This window comes from Zonotrichia leucophrys, chromosome 5 (genome assembly GCF_028769735.1).
Source record: "Zonotrichia leucophrys gambelii isolate GWCS_2022_RI chromosome 5, RI_Zleu_2.0, whole genome shotgun sequence".
Lineage (NCBI taxonomy): Eukaryota > Metazoa > Chordata > Aves > Passeriformes > Passerellidae > Zonotrichia > Zonotrichia leucophrys.
This window is the reverse complement of record NC_088175.1, coordinates 48,331,058-48,345,609: the sequence shown is the minus strand read 5'-3', so window position 1 is coordinate 48,345,609 and position 14,552 is coordinate 48,331,058. Positions and strand designations below refer to the sequence as shown.

General features: G+C 47.4%; 1 protein-coding gene across 3 annotated transcripts in view; it reads right to left on the bottom strand.

The window, feature by feature from the left end:
• Positions 1–14,552, bottom strand: part of PTDSS2 (phosphatidylserine synthase 2) — a 29,771-nt gene that overhangs the window by 1,879 nt on the left and 13,340 nt on the right. For all 3 annotated transcript variants that reach the window (XM_064715312.1, XM_064715313.1, XM_064715314.1), the window contains exons 4-10: positions 10,314–10,381; positions 8,699–8,833; positions 7,686–7,736; positions 6,116–6,229; positions 5,339–5,457; positions 4,574–4,688; positions 2,797–2,942 (exon numbers count right to left, since the gene is read on the bottom strand). In XM_064715312.1, coding sequence (XP_064571382.1) covers positions 2,797–2,942; positions 4,574–4,688; positions 5,339–5,457; positions 6,116–6,229; positions 7,686–7,736; positions 8,699–8,833; positions 10,314–10,381 — 748 coding nt within the window. The remainder of the gene's footprint in view (positions 1–2,796; positions 2,943–4,573; positions 4,689–5,338; positions 5,458–6,115; positions 6,230–7,685; positions 7,737–8,698; positions 8,834–10,313; positions 10,382–14,552) is intronic.

Below are 14,552 nucleotides of genomic sequence, written 5' to 3'. Positions count from 1 at the left end.
CATCTAATTGCTGTACAATTGGGGATGTGGAGAAATCTGCACAAAAAGACAGCTGGAGCAGGGATTTCATTCAGCTTGGCACAGTCCTACATGTCTAGCTCAGATCACACACGCACTAAGGCTCTGTAGGACGACATTTTCATGTTGGTGTTACTTCAGTTTCCTCTCAGAGGCTCTAAAAGCGAGAAAAGTTAAACTTCACCACCACACAATGCAGGAAGTGTCCCCATTCCCAGGCAAATCCACATGAAACAATTCTCTGACCAGCCTGAGACCAGCTGATGTTCAGGGTATGGTTCCAAACAGGAACATCTCACACACCAGGCCCAGAGCCATATTTAACACAAAGTGGAATTCAAGCTATACTAAACCATCCAAATACACTGGGAAAAAATATGGAATAAATCAAATGTAGGTGAGTGCTGATGCAGAGGGGATGAGTGCATTCCTTCTTAAAAGGTATCCTGCCTGGATCAGCTCAGATGAAAGGGCTGCAGAAACTGCTCCAGGTGGTGACAGATTAAATGGGCAGAGACCAGCCCTAACCCACAGGCAGAGAGATGAAAAGAGAAGCAGCAGATCTCTCACAGGGAATTCCAGTTGCTGGGATGATGAGGGCAGCTTTGTGCTCTGCTGGGCTGACTCCTCCTGTGCCATCCTTTCCCTGACAACAGAATCAAAGACAACACCAACACAAGAGCTGGGCAGCCCCTAAGGCTGCCGAGGAAGAGAGCTGGTTTCCTGCCCTAATATTCAGGAAAGATGTGAAAGATTTTTCTTGTGAAGAAGGAGATAAAAACTCGTGGCCTTGATGCAGACTCCTTGGAGGTGAGAGGAAGACTCCATCAGGAATGTGTGACTAGGTCAATGCTACAAATGCATCAAGACACTCCTGGCCAGGAACATTTCACACATCCAGTCCTCAGGAACTCTGAGGCAGTGAGTGGTGTGTGAGGGCTGGAGAAAACTTCACCCCTCTCCTGGGGCTGTCACAATTCCAGGCACTACACTGTCACCATGCTCAGCCCAAGGTCCTGCAAGCAAAGCCCCACAACTGCCTGCAGATACTCAGAATGCTGAATGGGAAGAAGAATTCTTCACGTTGGAATTTCACTGCTTTCTAGACCCAGCATTGCAGGGCTGGCTGAAGAGACCTCCTCAGTTCATCCCAGACAATCCCAGCACCACCAGACAAGGCAGTGAGCCACGTTTTTGTCAAGGAAAGCACTGGAATATTCCAATCTTTGAGCATTAAGAGTTTCCAAAAGGAAAAGGTCAGCAAGGTTTCCCATGTGATGTAAGCCAGGAGCCTCTGGTACAGCCTGCTCTTCCCAGCAGGAATAATGCACTGACTTTTGTAAATACAGCCATGGAACAAATCATTCTTCCCCTGCTCTTCCCCTACAACACCATGGGAAGAATCCTGAAGGATCCTTGGCTTGAAATGATGTGCAAGTGAAGCTGGTAAATGGGGGCAGATCCTCTCTGCCCGGATGGCCTGGAATGCAGGAAGGGATTACAAAACCCTCTGCAGAGAAGGTGCCAGCTAAGAGCTCAGCTCTGCCCCTCTGCAGGAGCAGCCTAATGTCAGCTCTGGGGGGCATCAAGCAGAGCCAGGAGCCCCAGGATGTGGGGGCAGTCACCTCCCCCAGCAGGAGGTGGTGGCAGTGACAGGGATGCACAGCTTGGGATGAGCTGCTCTGGCTTGTGGAAAGAACAACAATCAGAGCCAGGGATAAGGCACTGGCCAGGGATGGCTCTCCCAAATTCCTGTGTTATGCCACATGGCTGGACAGAGGGCAAAGGAGCTTTTCCAACCCCAACACAAGAAGATGAATGGTGCTAAGGAGAGGAGCTCAGCAGCGAGGCAGAGACTCTTCTTACCTGTGAGTTGGAGGCACGTCCCAAACCAGAAGGTCCAACACCAAGGGCAGGGCATCCTGCCCCTGAGGAATGTCCTGAATTCCGACTAAGCAATGTGGGCTGGCCCTTCTTCCCAGTTCTAGGAGTCAAAGCCTTGCAAGGGAAACTGATCTTCAGACCATGTTGGAACCCTAAATTCTGAACACAGACACTTTGTTGTGTTGGTCAGCGACAGACAATGAACACCCCTGGAAGCCAGGTGGTGCCTCAGGCTGAGGATGTGGGCTCAGGCAGGTTGTGACATTAAAAGAAAAGGTGATTTTGAGAACAAAGCTTTCTCAGCTCTCACATGGTCTGCAGAAACAAAAGCAGCGAGGACAAATATGATGCTGAGGTGGGAACGGTCTCGAGTACATGCACTGCTGTGTGTGGTGCCTCACCTGCAGCACACCCTGCTACCCAGGGCCTCTGACCCGCAAGAGGATGCCAGGAGAGCTCCAGAGGGCCAGGGGGAAGAAAGCTCAAGGAAAGAAGTGCCTTTAAGAATCACATTTTTTTAGTCTGGGCCCTGATGTCCCCAGAGGGCACATCCAAGGACTGCAGTTCCTGGCTCTGGTCTGGAATTGGAGCGCAGCGCTCTGCCCACGAGCCAGGGGCACTCCAGCTCATTTCCACAGAGAGATCATGTACCAGACACTGAGGTTAACACAGTGCACACACAATGCCCTCAACAACAGCTGCTCTCTGACCAGGGCCAGTGAGAGTGGTACCTCTGGAACAAAGGAACACGGAGCGGATGCTTTGGGATTAGGCCTTGCTGTCCCTGACAAGCTGAACTGAACTGGTGCCCGAGATGGATGCCAGCAAGCTGGAGCAAGTTGAAAACAAAGCACGTGGAGCTCGACATGGCAAGTACAGAGAGGAGGGGCTTACGGGTCGTCCATGAAGTCGTAGATCTCCCTCATGGCCACTCCTCCCACGTTGACAAAAAACACCAGGCGTAGCAGCACCAGGTAGTGTTCAGGGGGCATCCACAGCACAAACTTCAGGTAAAACGTGTTCAGCTCTGCCAATAAAAACTGGGAGGGGGGGGACATTGGAATTACATTTGGAAAATACCACTGGATGGAGCCTGGAAAGCCCCTCTCATCCTGAATGGCGCCCCCTGTGCATTTCTCAGCATCTCTAATTGAATCATGAGCACCCACCCAAAACTGGGTTTTTAAACATTTCCTCTACTTTGGAAGAGGCACTAAAAATCACAACAAAAAGCTGAACAAGCAGTACTCTCAAATTTCAAGCAAGGTTTTGAATTTCAAACAAAGAGCCCAAAGTACCTGCACAAACACTGAGGGCACATCCCAAAAGCACAGCTTTTCCTTTCCCTGCCCTTCGAAATCCAGCTGAGGGAGCCCCACCATAACAAGAGGCAGAGCTGCACATTCTGGTGGGGCTGGGCTGGGTTGTTTTTTCTCAGTTATATAAACTCACCCTCAAAGCCAACTTGGGAAAGTTGATTATAAATTAAGAGCAAAATGTTCTCTCCAGCAGCTGCCCTGGCAATGTGCTTAAGGGAGCAGAGAGACACCAGATTGTCACTTCAAAAGAAGTGATAACAAAGGGCATTAAGCCTTGCTGAAACCCAAGGAGTGAGCCAGAACCTGAAGCTGCTTGGAACCTGTCAGCTGAAGCTGAGATGTGCTAAAAGAAACATAATCCCACAGTTCAGTAAGAATTCACTGGGATCTCTGTTACAGCAGCACCTAAACCCCATTTCTCCAGGGTGCAACCAGCAACCTTTAGGGGAAACATCTATTTTATTTATATTATACTCTTTTAGTCCTCCCACAGAGCAGGCCTGGTGTGCAAGGTGAGCTTGGCCAATGTGTCCTGCAGCAGGAATCAGGTGCTGGGGGTTTGTTCTGGCAAAACACAGAGTTCTGTCCTGTGCCACTGAACCTGGTTCATGCCCAGTGCCCCTGGATCACCACCAGGGTCACGGGGATGGATTTAGTTAAATTTCACAGCTGCTGGGCTGAGGTAAGTTTGAGTTGCTCAGGGCAGAGTCAAGTGACACCCCATGGATGGCACAAAGGCCAAAGTCCCCTGGCTGGCAAAGGAGCAGAAATGGGGAAAAGGAAGGGTAAACTGGGCAGTTGAAATGCCTGTCAGTCATGTGGGTGACAAGTTCAGCTTCACAGGCACTGGTATGAATTTCAGATGCTGCATTCCCAGCATAAAACAATTCCACCCACTCAGGTGCTGTGTGTGCAGTGAAATGTAAAAAAAAAAAAAAAAACCAACTAAAAATCTAGGAGAACTGAATGATTTAGGCAGATCTGTGCTTCAGGAGAGAGCTCAGAGGAGCCAGAGGCCTTGGATACAGCCCCTTCCAGCTGTAATGTGACCTGCAGATGCATAAAACTGAGGGATGGGAGCTACTTTCACCCACAGCCAGTGCTTTGTGGAGCAGCACCTTGCTGAGAACCCAAAGATCCCAGTTCACATTGCTCCCACTGCCAGAACAGTAGGCAGCAAGCAAGGACAGCCCTTTCTGCAGTGCATCCGTCACCCGTCCCAGAGACACGGACACAGCCCCCTGTTCTGCGGGATTGGGAAGGGATCCCTGCTGGCCTCAGCTTCAGGAACATGCCCAGGGCTGCAGCCTGAGTGCAGGAGCTGGAAGAGGGGACAGGAGAGGTGTCCTCACCACGAAGATGATGCCGCAGACAGCGAGCCACCTGCGCAGGCTGGAGGCCGGCTTCCACTCGAACTTCACCCAGCTGTAGGGGGTGAACTGGAACACAATCCTCTTCATCTTGCCCCTGGAAAAAAGCAAAATAACCACTGCAGCCTGAAGGGAAAGCAGGCAAGAGGCATCTGCCAGTGCTCCCATTTGAGACACCAGTTCAGATATGCAAAATGCCTCCGTTTACGCCATTAAAATCACAACTTAATGAGATTAGCTCTGAGCTTGTTATTTTAATTATCAATTTAAGCTTTAATACACTACACCCACTGTTGTAAGCAGTTCTGCTCTGCTCAGCAAAGACACTACAGAGCACCATGGGTCATTACTGGTACACAACTACAAGGGATTTATTAAATTTTAATTCCCAGTGTCCCAGTTCCTGTGAAGTTCTGGTTACTAGGGAATGCAAAAAGACCAAACAGATCCTTGCTGTGAATGGGAGCAGGATGCCAACTTGGATTCCTGCTCTTCCTTAAACCATTTCATCAAATAAGCTCATTCCCACAGGATGCCCTCAGTCCCAGCCATCAGGCAATGTTAGGGACACACAGGTGGATTTCCAACAATGCCATTCACAAGGTGAATAAAACTCTCTAATAAACCTCCCTGCAGCAAGAAGTCACTGGATCCTGGAGCCACCTGGGAATTCTTTAATCCATATTAACCCAAACAGAACAGGGTTCTTTGTGCTGTGCCTGTGGAGTTCCCTCCTCCCCAACTTACTTGTAGGTTGGAATGTTCCAGAGCCCTTGCCACTTGTAGGTTTTCAAGGAAAGCCAGGACAGGGTCTTCATCCCACAGTAAATTCCTAACCCGTTACATAAGATCACATCCATTATCCACTGGAAGGAGAAACACAGGAATGATGCTGGGGAAGGAACACTAGAGCTTGGCAAAGGGAATCACTACAGCACAGCCCTGCATTCCAAGGAGTGGGACAGACTGTTAATTCCACAGGTTTTCTGAAGGTTAAATAGCTTGGCTTGATGTCTCTGATATGCACTGTCTCAGATAATGCCCTGACTTTTGAAAACACAGCCATGGAGCAAATGAATCCAAGCTTGGGTATTCCCCAAAATCCATCCAAACACAGACCCAGAGCTGTGTGCCCTAACTGCAGGGAATTCTGGTCACTCTGGCACCAACTTGGACCTCACAGGAAAATAAATCATGACTTCAAATGGGTGTCGCTTTAAGCTCACACCAAATTTTGTGTTTCTCTGAATTTCAGGCTTTATTGCTTTTATTTGCTATAGAAGCAAATATTTGAAAATGTTCAGGTACAGCTTTAGATCCTCCCTGTGGTGTGAAACAAACCCAAACAAATATTTAACCATGTCCAAGTGTTTGTAAGACACAAAATGACATAAACAGTGACAAGGAGGTCACAAACTGAACAGGGAGCAGTCACACACGGGATACAACCCAGCTCTCACCACTTCCCAGCCCTCCCTGTAAAATCTGAATTCCCAAACAAACCCTGATCCCTGCAGTACGTACGTGATCCCACCAGCATTCACTGAAGTTTGGGAGCTGGTGCTCCAGGCTGTACTCCAGGAACTCAAACATGACACTGATGATCATGCACATCCACCAGTCCCGAATCATCAGAGTCTGAAGGGAGAAAAAAGCCTTTTAAACAGCTGCTAAAAAACATCTATGGTTGTAGATCCTGTCTCCAGTATCCAGAAAAGGACCAGGAAACTCAGGACAATGTTATTTTTGTGATATGATGGTCCAAATGCTTACAGGCCTCTCAACTTATCACCATAACCTGCACAAGAGACAAAAAAGGCCACTGAAGAAAATCATCTCCACCCCAACCAAAACCAGCACAGATTATGATAAACTCTGGTAAAATGGGATTCAGCAGGAGGGAAATGAGTTAAATGCATGGAATGACTGGGTGCTCAACCACCACAGGCAGCATCATTCTTACAGTGCTCAGAAAAGGCTTTTCAGAGCCTTTTATGGGCTCTAAATGACTCCAAAGCCACAATAATTTCTGATGAATGAGGCCCATTCATTCTCAATATTGCCACTCTGGTGCTTTGAGATTTGGGGGAAAAAATCCAAACACAGGCCCATCTCTGTTTATTGAGACAACACAACACACTCAACTTCCAGCTTTTAATAGAGAAATAGGTTATTATTTAACATATTTAAGAGAAAAATATGCTATGGCCCTCAGGAAATCCAGCAACCAGTCTCCTTCCAGCTGAGAAGCCCAGCTTCTAATGCAATTCTCTTGGAAAATAAAGGATCCAAGTTTTCCAAATTGAGAATTCAGTTCATAAACAGAACAAGATGAAGTCCAGGTCTCCCCATGCCCAGCAGATTCACCTCTGGTTTTGAGGTGAACCACCCACAGAACACATCTGCACTGTTCAATAAAACACAAACCAACAGTTCCAGCTTGTTTCAGAACAGCCAAGCTCTGTCAGTTTGTTATTAGAACAGCAAACCCAAACAAGGTCTGCAGGGGGCAAAATCTCCTGAGTCAGGCAGCCTGCTTGGGTTAAAAAAGGTAATATTTAGACCAAAGTAATCAGCAAAACATTGTTGAATGTTCTGCCAGAGACAGGCACAGCTGGAATTCCTTCTGCAGTTGCTTGATACCAACTCAAAAGTAACAAGAATTAAATCAGTGCACATTTAATGGTTTAAAATCCTCATCTGATGCCACTGGGAAAGCAGCAGCAGCAACAACAACTTCCTCTGGGAACATCACTGTCACTGCCAGCCCCACACTCCACTTCCAAAGGTCATTCCAGCATTTCTGCTGCTACAGGAATTAAGTTTTTTATTGATCTGACCCCAGGATGAATCCCTGTGGAGAAGGAAGGAGCCTGTTGATGTAACAAAGCTCTGGAAATAAATGAGGTGCCCTAACATGGGCAGGAGACAGGGAAAAAAAGGGGGAAAAAGGCTTTTGACATACTGATATGTATTTTTATGTATTACAAACAGCTTGGTATAAGTGACCAAGGCCTGGCACCACAAAAGCAGCAGCAGTGAGGCTTTGGGAACAAAGGAGCAGAGTTCCTAAGTTGAAATGAGTCATTCTTACCTTCAGGTACCACCCAAAAAAGTGAGCAGGAACAAATCCATCCAGCTTGTCCTGAAAACCAAAAAGAGTGAAGGTCACAGCCTTTTTATTTTTTTTCCAAGAAAAATGCAGCAATAAATGTCTGTTTTTTCCACACATAAATACTTGCACTTCTTCATCAGGAAGGAATTCAGCAGAGCTCCTTAAATCTTACCAGCCCTGCCAGTCCCTGGACACAGTGCCTTTCCCTCTGCTTTTATCTGATCCCACTTATTCCAGTTTTTGATGCACTGAGGATTTACAGGGTAGACCCAAGGGTGCTCCTCACTCCATGCAATCATGGAGCTGTAAATCACCATCATTCCTTCGCCCTGGAATTTCTGCCAGTGAGAAACCTGATGGCTTTTAGGACTCAGAAAAGCCCTGCACTGGTGGAAGGTGTCCTTGCCCGTGGCAGGGGAGGGTTTACACCATCTTTCCAACCCAAATCATTCCGAGATTTGGTGATGCAGCTTTAGGGCTTTGTGCCCTAGGTGACTGAGGAGGAGAATCCTCAAGCACACCAAGAAATCCAAACTCTGAGGGGACAATTTGACACCAAAATTGACTGAGAAGACTCCTCAAGCACACCAAGAAATCCAAACTCTGAGGGGAAAATTTGACACCAAACTTGACTGAGGAGAAGGCTCCTCAAGCACACCAAGAAATCCAAACTCTGAGGGGAAAATCTGACACCAAATTGACTGAGGGAAGGTCCTCAAGCACACAGAATCCAGAATCTGAGGTGAAAATTGACACCAAGACTGAGAAGAAGAGCTGTTGAACCCTGGGCAATCAGGTAATTGGGATCCAGAGAGACACACCCCCATGTGATGGACAGGAAAGGTCAAGAGAAGGGAAATGAAGAGGCTGGAGAGTCACGCACAGGCTGTGCTCTGATTCAGCACCCAGCCAGACCCACAAGCGCACTCTGAAGAATTCAGTTAAGTGGTTTTTCACCCAAAAGCAGCCTCCTGAGTGAGTCTGCTCCTTACCCAGATGTTGTGGAAGGGGTCAGTTGCATTGCCAGGGTCATAGATGAGGCAGTTGCCCCCGTAGTCCCTCTCAGGCAGAGGAACCCCCAGGTGAGGGTCAATGTACTTCATGAACTGCCGCCCGTCCTGCACCGTCTGCGGGAACACAAACCAGGAACCCCGAGGCACTCACACACAATCAAGAATTAAGAATTACCCCTTTTTCGAATTCCTTGAGGAACAATTGCTGAAATAAAGTCCAACCTGACTTGGAGCCTTTAATCCTAAATATTAAGGGAAAAAATGGCTACAGAATGACCTTAAAGATGAAAAATCAGTGATCTTTAACGCTTTACCCCAAGCCACTCCTCTGTGCTCCCCAGCTCATCCTTCCCAACACCCATTTCCAGTAAGGTCCCATGCAAACAGCAAAGAGAAATTATCAAAATGACCAAAATGTGAATTCATTGGTCACTAAATCAGCCCCACATTTGCTGAGCATTTATTTCCCAGTGGAATCACTCAGTGTTGTGGTCAAGGCTCGACCCTGCAACATCTGTGACAGGCAGCAAAGCTGGACAAAGCCAGCATTAATTGAGTAATAATGAAATTACAGAATAAACTGCTGAACTCTGGGACAAGTTTCAGCCACGAGCAAGCTTGGATTTGCTGTCAGGAAGTTCAGCCACCTGCAGACTCAGCAGAATTTAACCTTATTTAAACCTGGGCAAGGCAATGATGTATTTTTAGTGGAGGGCTGAGCAACAGCAGGGAGTTCCTTAACCACTAAATCTCTGCTGACACCACACGCTGCCACAGGGAAGAAAAGCCATTCCAGGCTTTTCTGTTGGAATTCAGAAAAACACCAATAAAAATCACTCAGTCTGACTGCAGCTCCTCAGGAATATCATGCTCAAGGATGGCTGGAAAAAATCAGGGTGGCCAGTCCCATTTTCTTTAGCTCACATGGCCTCTAGAAGCAAAACTTTTTAAAAAAAAAAAACATTCCCCATCCTTCTTTCACAGAAAACTATTTTTAGAGCTGCCTGATGAGTATATTGTCTCAAAATATTGAATTTTAACTTCTGAGAATTGTCCAAGTCAGGGGGAAGTTCTCAGTTTACTAAAGGACAAGATATGGTAAAATGTTTCATTTGGAAGTACCAAGGGCACATCTTTCTATGAAAAGCCTCCTCCTCAGCTCCTGTCACCACACAAAGCTGGGTGTGAAGTTTTGGATTATTGCAAAACCCCCACACCTACAAAGAACCTGTCACTCCAGGTAAAAGATATCTCCAAAGGTGAAACCAGGTGAATTCCCCCTGAGTCACACATGGCCCAGCAGGGCAGAGGCTGGACTGTGAAACACCAGCTGCTCAACATGAATTCCCTCACCAGCTCATCTAAAACCACTTCAACACAGTGTCCATCCCAGGCTGAGGGTGACTGGAGGTCAGAGCAGGTGAAATATTTTTATATTATCATTTCCCTCAGCCTCACAGTCTCATTAAACAGCCTAATGATTCCATCTCACCAAAACCAGCATCTCCTGTAGTCAGTAGGAAAAGAAAACACTACAAAGGAGTTGATCCCCACATGAAGTGGCATTTAGGAGCTGGAGGTGTCAGTCACTTACCTGGAAGAGGATGAAGATGAGGAAGAGCTCATAGACCACACTGACACACAGCCAAAACCTCCAGTAAGCTGCAGAGAGATACAGGGGATGTCAGCAGCAGCTCTGGGGCAAGCCATAAATTAATTATTCATTTATTTCAGTATCACAGAATCCTGGAATGCTGTGTGTTGGGAGGGACTGAAAGCCCCACTCATTCCACCCTGCCATGGGCACCTCCCATGGGCCCAGGCTGCTCCACACCCAGCCTGGCCTGGAACACTTCCAGGGATGGGGCAGCCACAGCTTCTCAGGAAACCAATTCCATCTCAAGGGAGGCTCCCACCATGGAATTACAACTCCCAGCTCCCAAGCACAGTGCTCCCCACCCTCCCTCCCTCAGGGATACAACCAGAAAGGATCTCCATCTCCCACACAGTTTGCTGGAACTGCTCAGGCCCTGACCTGGATGTGGGAGAAGGGATCCAGGTCCAGCACACTCCAACCCAACAAACTCAGCAGTTAGGAAGGGGAAGGAAAGGAATGTGCCACCTGCAGTGCTTTCCAGCAGTCCCTGAAGGAGAACCTGATCCTTCCTGAGCTTTCTCCCTGCTCTCAGGTGACCTGGGCTGCACAGACACACCCCAGGCAGGCTGGAGTCGTGTTCAGCAGCCCAGCTTTGGCCTGGGGACAAGGTCGTGTCCCCAGGGGCAGAAAGCATTTCAAAACCCCAAAGATAACTCCACTTTTACTTGCAATGACATCAAAACCAAGCAGACCAAAGGTTCAGCAAGGCCTGTCCATAAGAGATGCCATGCAAAGCTCAGCTGCTGCTGGGAGCCCTCCCCAGATGTGTGATTACAGATGTGCACACAGCTGAAGCCAAAGGGTGCCCAAATTCCAGTGTCTGCACACTCCCAGCTCCCCTGCCAGGCTCAGCCCTGGGTCACAGCCCAGCCGGGATGGGGGTTTGTGCCCCACGGGCTCATCCATGCCCCTGATCCATCCAGACACCTCTGGGCTCTCAACTCCCTCAGTATTTCTGTCTCCTGCCCTGAGCCAGGCTGGGCACAGACCCAGCTGCAGCAGTTCTCCCTACCCAGATCCAGAAATTCCACACAAGGGAATTCAGCAAAACTCACAACACTCTGGGTGGACACTGAAATTCCAGAAATGCCACACAGCACTCTCAGGATGAGAGCTGCCTTTGTGTGTTTCCTGGAATGGAGCTCTCCTTCCTCAGGTCCTTGGGGGAGATGCAGAGAAATCCCAGCAGGATTTGCCAGGAAAACAAGACCCTCTCTGTTAATTCCAATGCAATGTAGGCACTTTGATGTTCAAAGCAGGGCCAGGCATAAATTACACAAGAATGAAACAAACAGAGGCTTACAAACAGAGTTATCAGCTCAGAACCCCAAATCAACTCCCCATGGAGATCCTCAGGAGATGTTTTCTCCCAAAACATGTCTTTATCCAGCTCAGCTTCAAGTAGGAAATAAATTATTTAAAAAAAAAACCAAAACAACAAAGAAACAATAAGGGGAAAGAAAGCAAAATCAAAAATATCAACAAACTCCACACATTTTTAAAAGCAGCCTCTGACACCATCATTAAAAGAGGCCACAATGTGGAAGGTGAAACATTTTTGCAGCAATCCTGCTAAATCAATTTCATCAGAATCACCTATTTTACACTTCTGGGAAATAAAAAAGAAAAAGGGAAAATAGAAAAGGCAGGTGTGGCCTGCAGAGCAGCAGTTCAGAGCTCTGTGACAGCTTTCACCCACTTGTCTTTCCAAAATGCATCTTAGGAAAAACCAAACAGCAAAAAAAAAATATCCTCCATTGTCACAGGATTATTTGGAAAAGAGGAGCCTCTTCCCAAACTGTCACCACATTCAAGCCAGCAGGGAAAATTAACCTTTCACCACCACACCTCTCCCACCTTTAAATGTCACTGCCAGATAGCAAAAAATGCCTTTTTTTCTAACCCATAAACCTCACACCAGAGATTTTACACTGCTCACAGTCAGCAAAGTGACAGATTGGTCCTGAAAGTGATGTAGCACAGAAAGCAGAGAAATCTAAATCTAAATTCATTCCCCACTGTACACAGAGCTGTGGCAGCTGCTGAGCAGCCTCAGCAAAAAAAAAAAAAAAAGAAAATTAGAAATGGAGATTTGGCTCTGATTTAGTGCTGTGGTTTCTCCCCAGCTCACAGAGGTCCCCCAGAGGTTCTGAACACACCCAGCACCTGCACCCCAAATGTTTCCCAGGCTGTACAAACACTGCTCTCCCTCCTGCTGGGTCAGGCTCAGCTTTAGCTGTAAGGTTGTTTTTGGCACATCTCCAATGCTCATATTCCTTTAATTCACTTCCCATTTTGCCTCCCTCCAATCGGGGCTTTCCTCCTGAGTGAGGAGGTGCCCACTAATCACTGACACACCTGATAACCCAGTGAATCCTGGGATCAAACATTAAACTGCGGCCTTGCAGGGATCTCAGCAAGCTGAATCCAACCAGCCTTTCCCTATTCTGCTCAGAGCCTGGCCCACTCTGCCTGAGGGGCTAAATGAGTAAAAAACACAAAAATCTGGGTTGTTTGCCCAAGGAAAACACTTGCCCTGGAGCTGCTCCTTCAATCCCACAGGTTACTCCAGACCCTCACAACTGACTCCCTGACCATCCTGTCACACAGCCTGTATTAAGTCAAAATAACTCCTGGTGAAGGCTGGGAATATTAAAAGCTGCTTCTCAGGGCATTAATAACTGTCATGGAAAATTTCTTTGGAATGACAGCATGGATGTGTTATCTTGACAGGCAATAAAGCATCCCTGGGCTCCCACAGCAGCAGCTCCAGGAGAGGAGCTGGCAGGGAGAAGGAAGGATATCTCTTATCTGCAAATCCTGAGGAGAGAGGCTACTGATGCTGGCTCTATCCAGGATTAGTTCTACCAGGAAATGCTCCCCAAATTTGGCTGTTCACCCACCAATGAATAAATGGATCCTCAAGCAGAGTTTAAGATCTGTCCCTTGCACTGCACTGCTCCCCTGGGGCTAAAGCAGTGAAGGTTTGGATAGAACCAGTGGAAAATGGGATAAAAGCAGGGCAAGTTGGTAAAGTCTTGTCTGAACAGTCATACCTACATATTTCCATGACAATCCTACAATTCTGAATTACAGGGAGGCAACTGGTGTCTGTCCATGCAGCAAATTATTAACCTGGAGAAAACAGGACCCTGTGTGGAATCAGCAGGGAAATGGCAAAGCTGGATGAGCCCCTGGCTAAAGCTGGAAATGCTGAGAAGGCAACCAAAAAAAGAAATAAAGCCACCAGTCTGGACAGGAGCCACTAAGGTAGTGGCTGGGATCAGTTTCCTTAATGGCCTTAATGAAAAGTAGGTTAATGACACACAGCAGGGAAGGCAGGGACAGCAGAGAAGATGATCCCAAGGGACTGGAGTGACAGAGGAGCTCCTAACACAGCTCCACGCTCTGGAACCAGGAATTTGGGAAGCATCACATCATCACAGACCCTGCAGCTCTGGAGAGGGCATTTGAAAGCAGAAAGCTCAAAACAAAGCTAGAATGTTATGGGGAAATGTTACAGTGGGGGCAAGACTGAAAGCCAAATTTTCCCTGCTTTATTCTAGGGAATAAAATCAGCCCAGACAAACCCTCAAAACCTGGGTGCACCCAAGTGTCACTGGGGTCCTCAAAAGGAGCAAGGGATTTTACAGAAGGGATCACAATTAACTGGAACAGAATGAAAGACTAACACCTGCTATTTAATAAGAAAGGCAAATTTAATAAAGGCCCAGGTGTGCAGAGGTGTGCTGAGGGCACTGCTCTGGAACCACACCTGCTTTGGCTGGGGGTTGTGGGGTGGCTGCTGGGTTAAATTCCTGGCATAAACCCCAGCTTTATTTGGCTGTAGGAGAGCCCAGTGCTTTCAGGAATATTATTTAAGCCTATATGAATTCCCTTAATTCTTCCTCTTTCAACGATTCACACCTAAAAACAGGCAAGACATCAAAGCCATTTAAATATTTTCATGTTTCACCTGCTATGTCATTACCTGGAAGAGGTTTGTGTTGTGCTTTCAAGACTTCCAGTCTTACAAGAAAACTGTAAAATCATAATCAAGGGCCTCTAATCTCCCGTGGAAAATGGAGATGGAGCTCAGGAAGTGCTCCTGCACTGGATACAAGGTCACAAGTGCAGTCCCAGCACAGAGAGGAGAAAACAAATGACGATAAACAG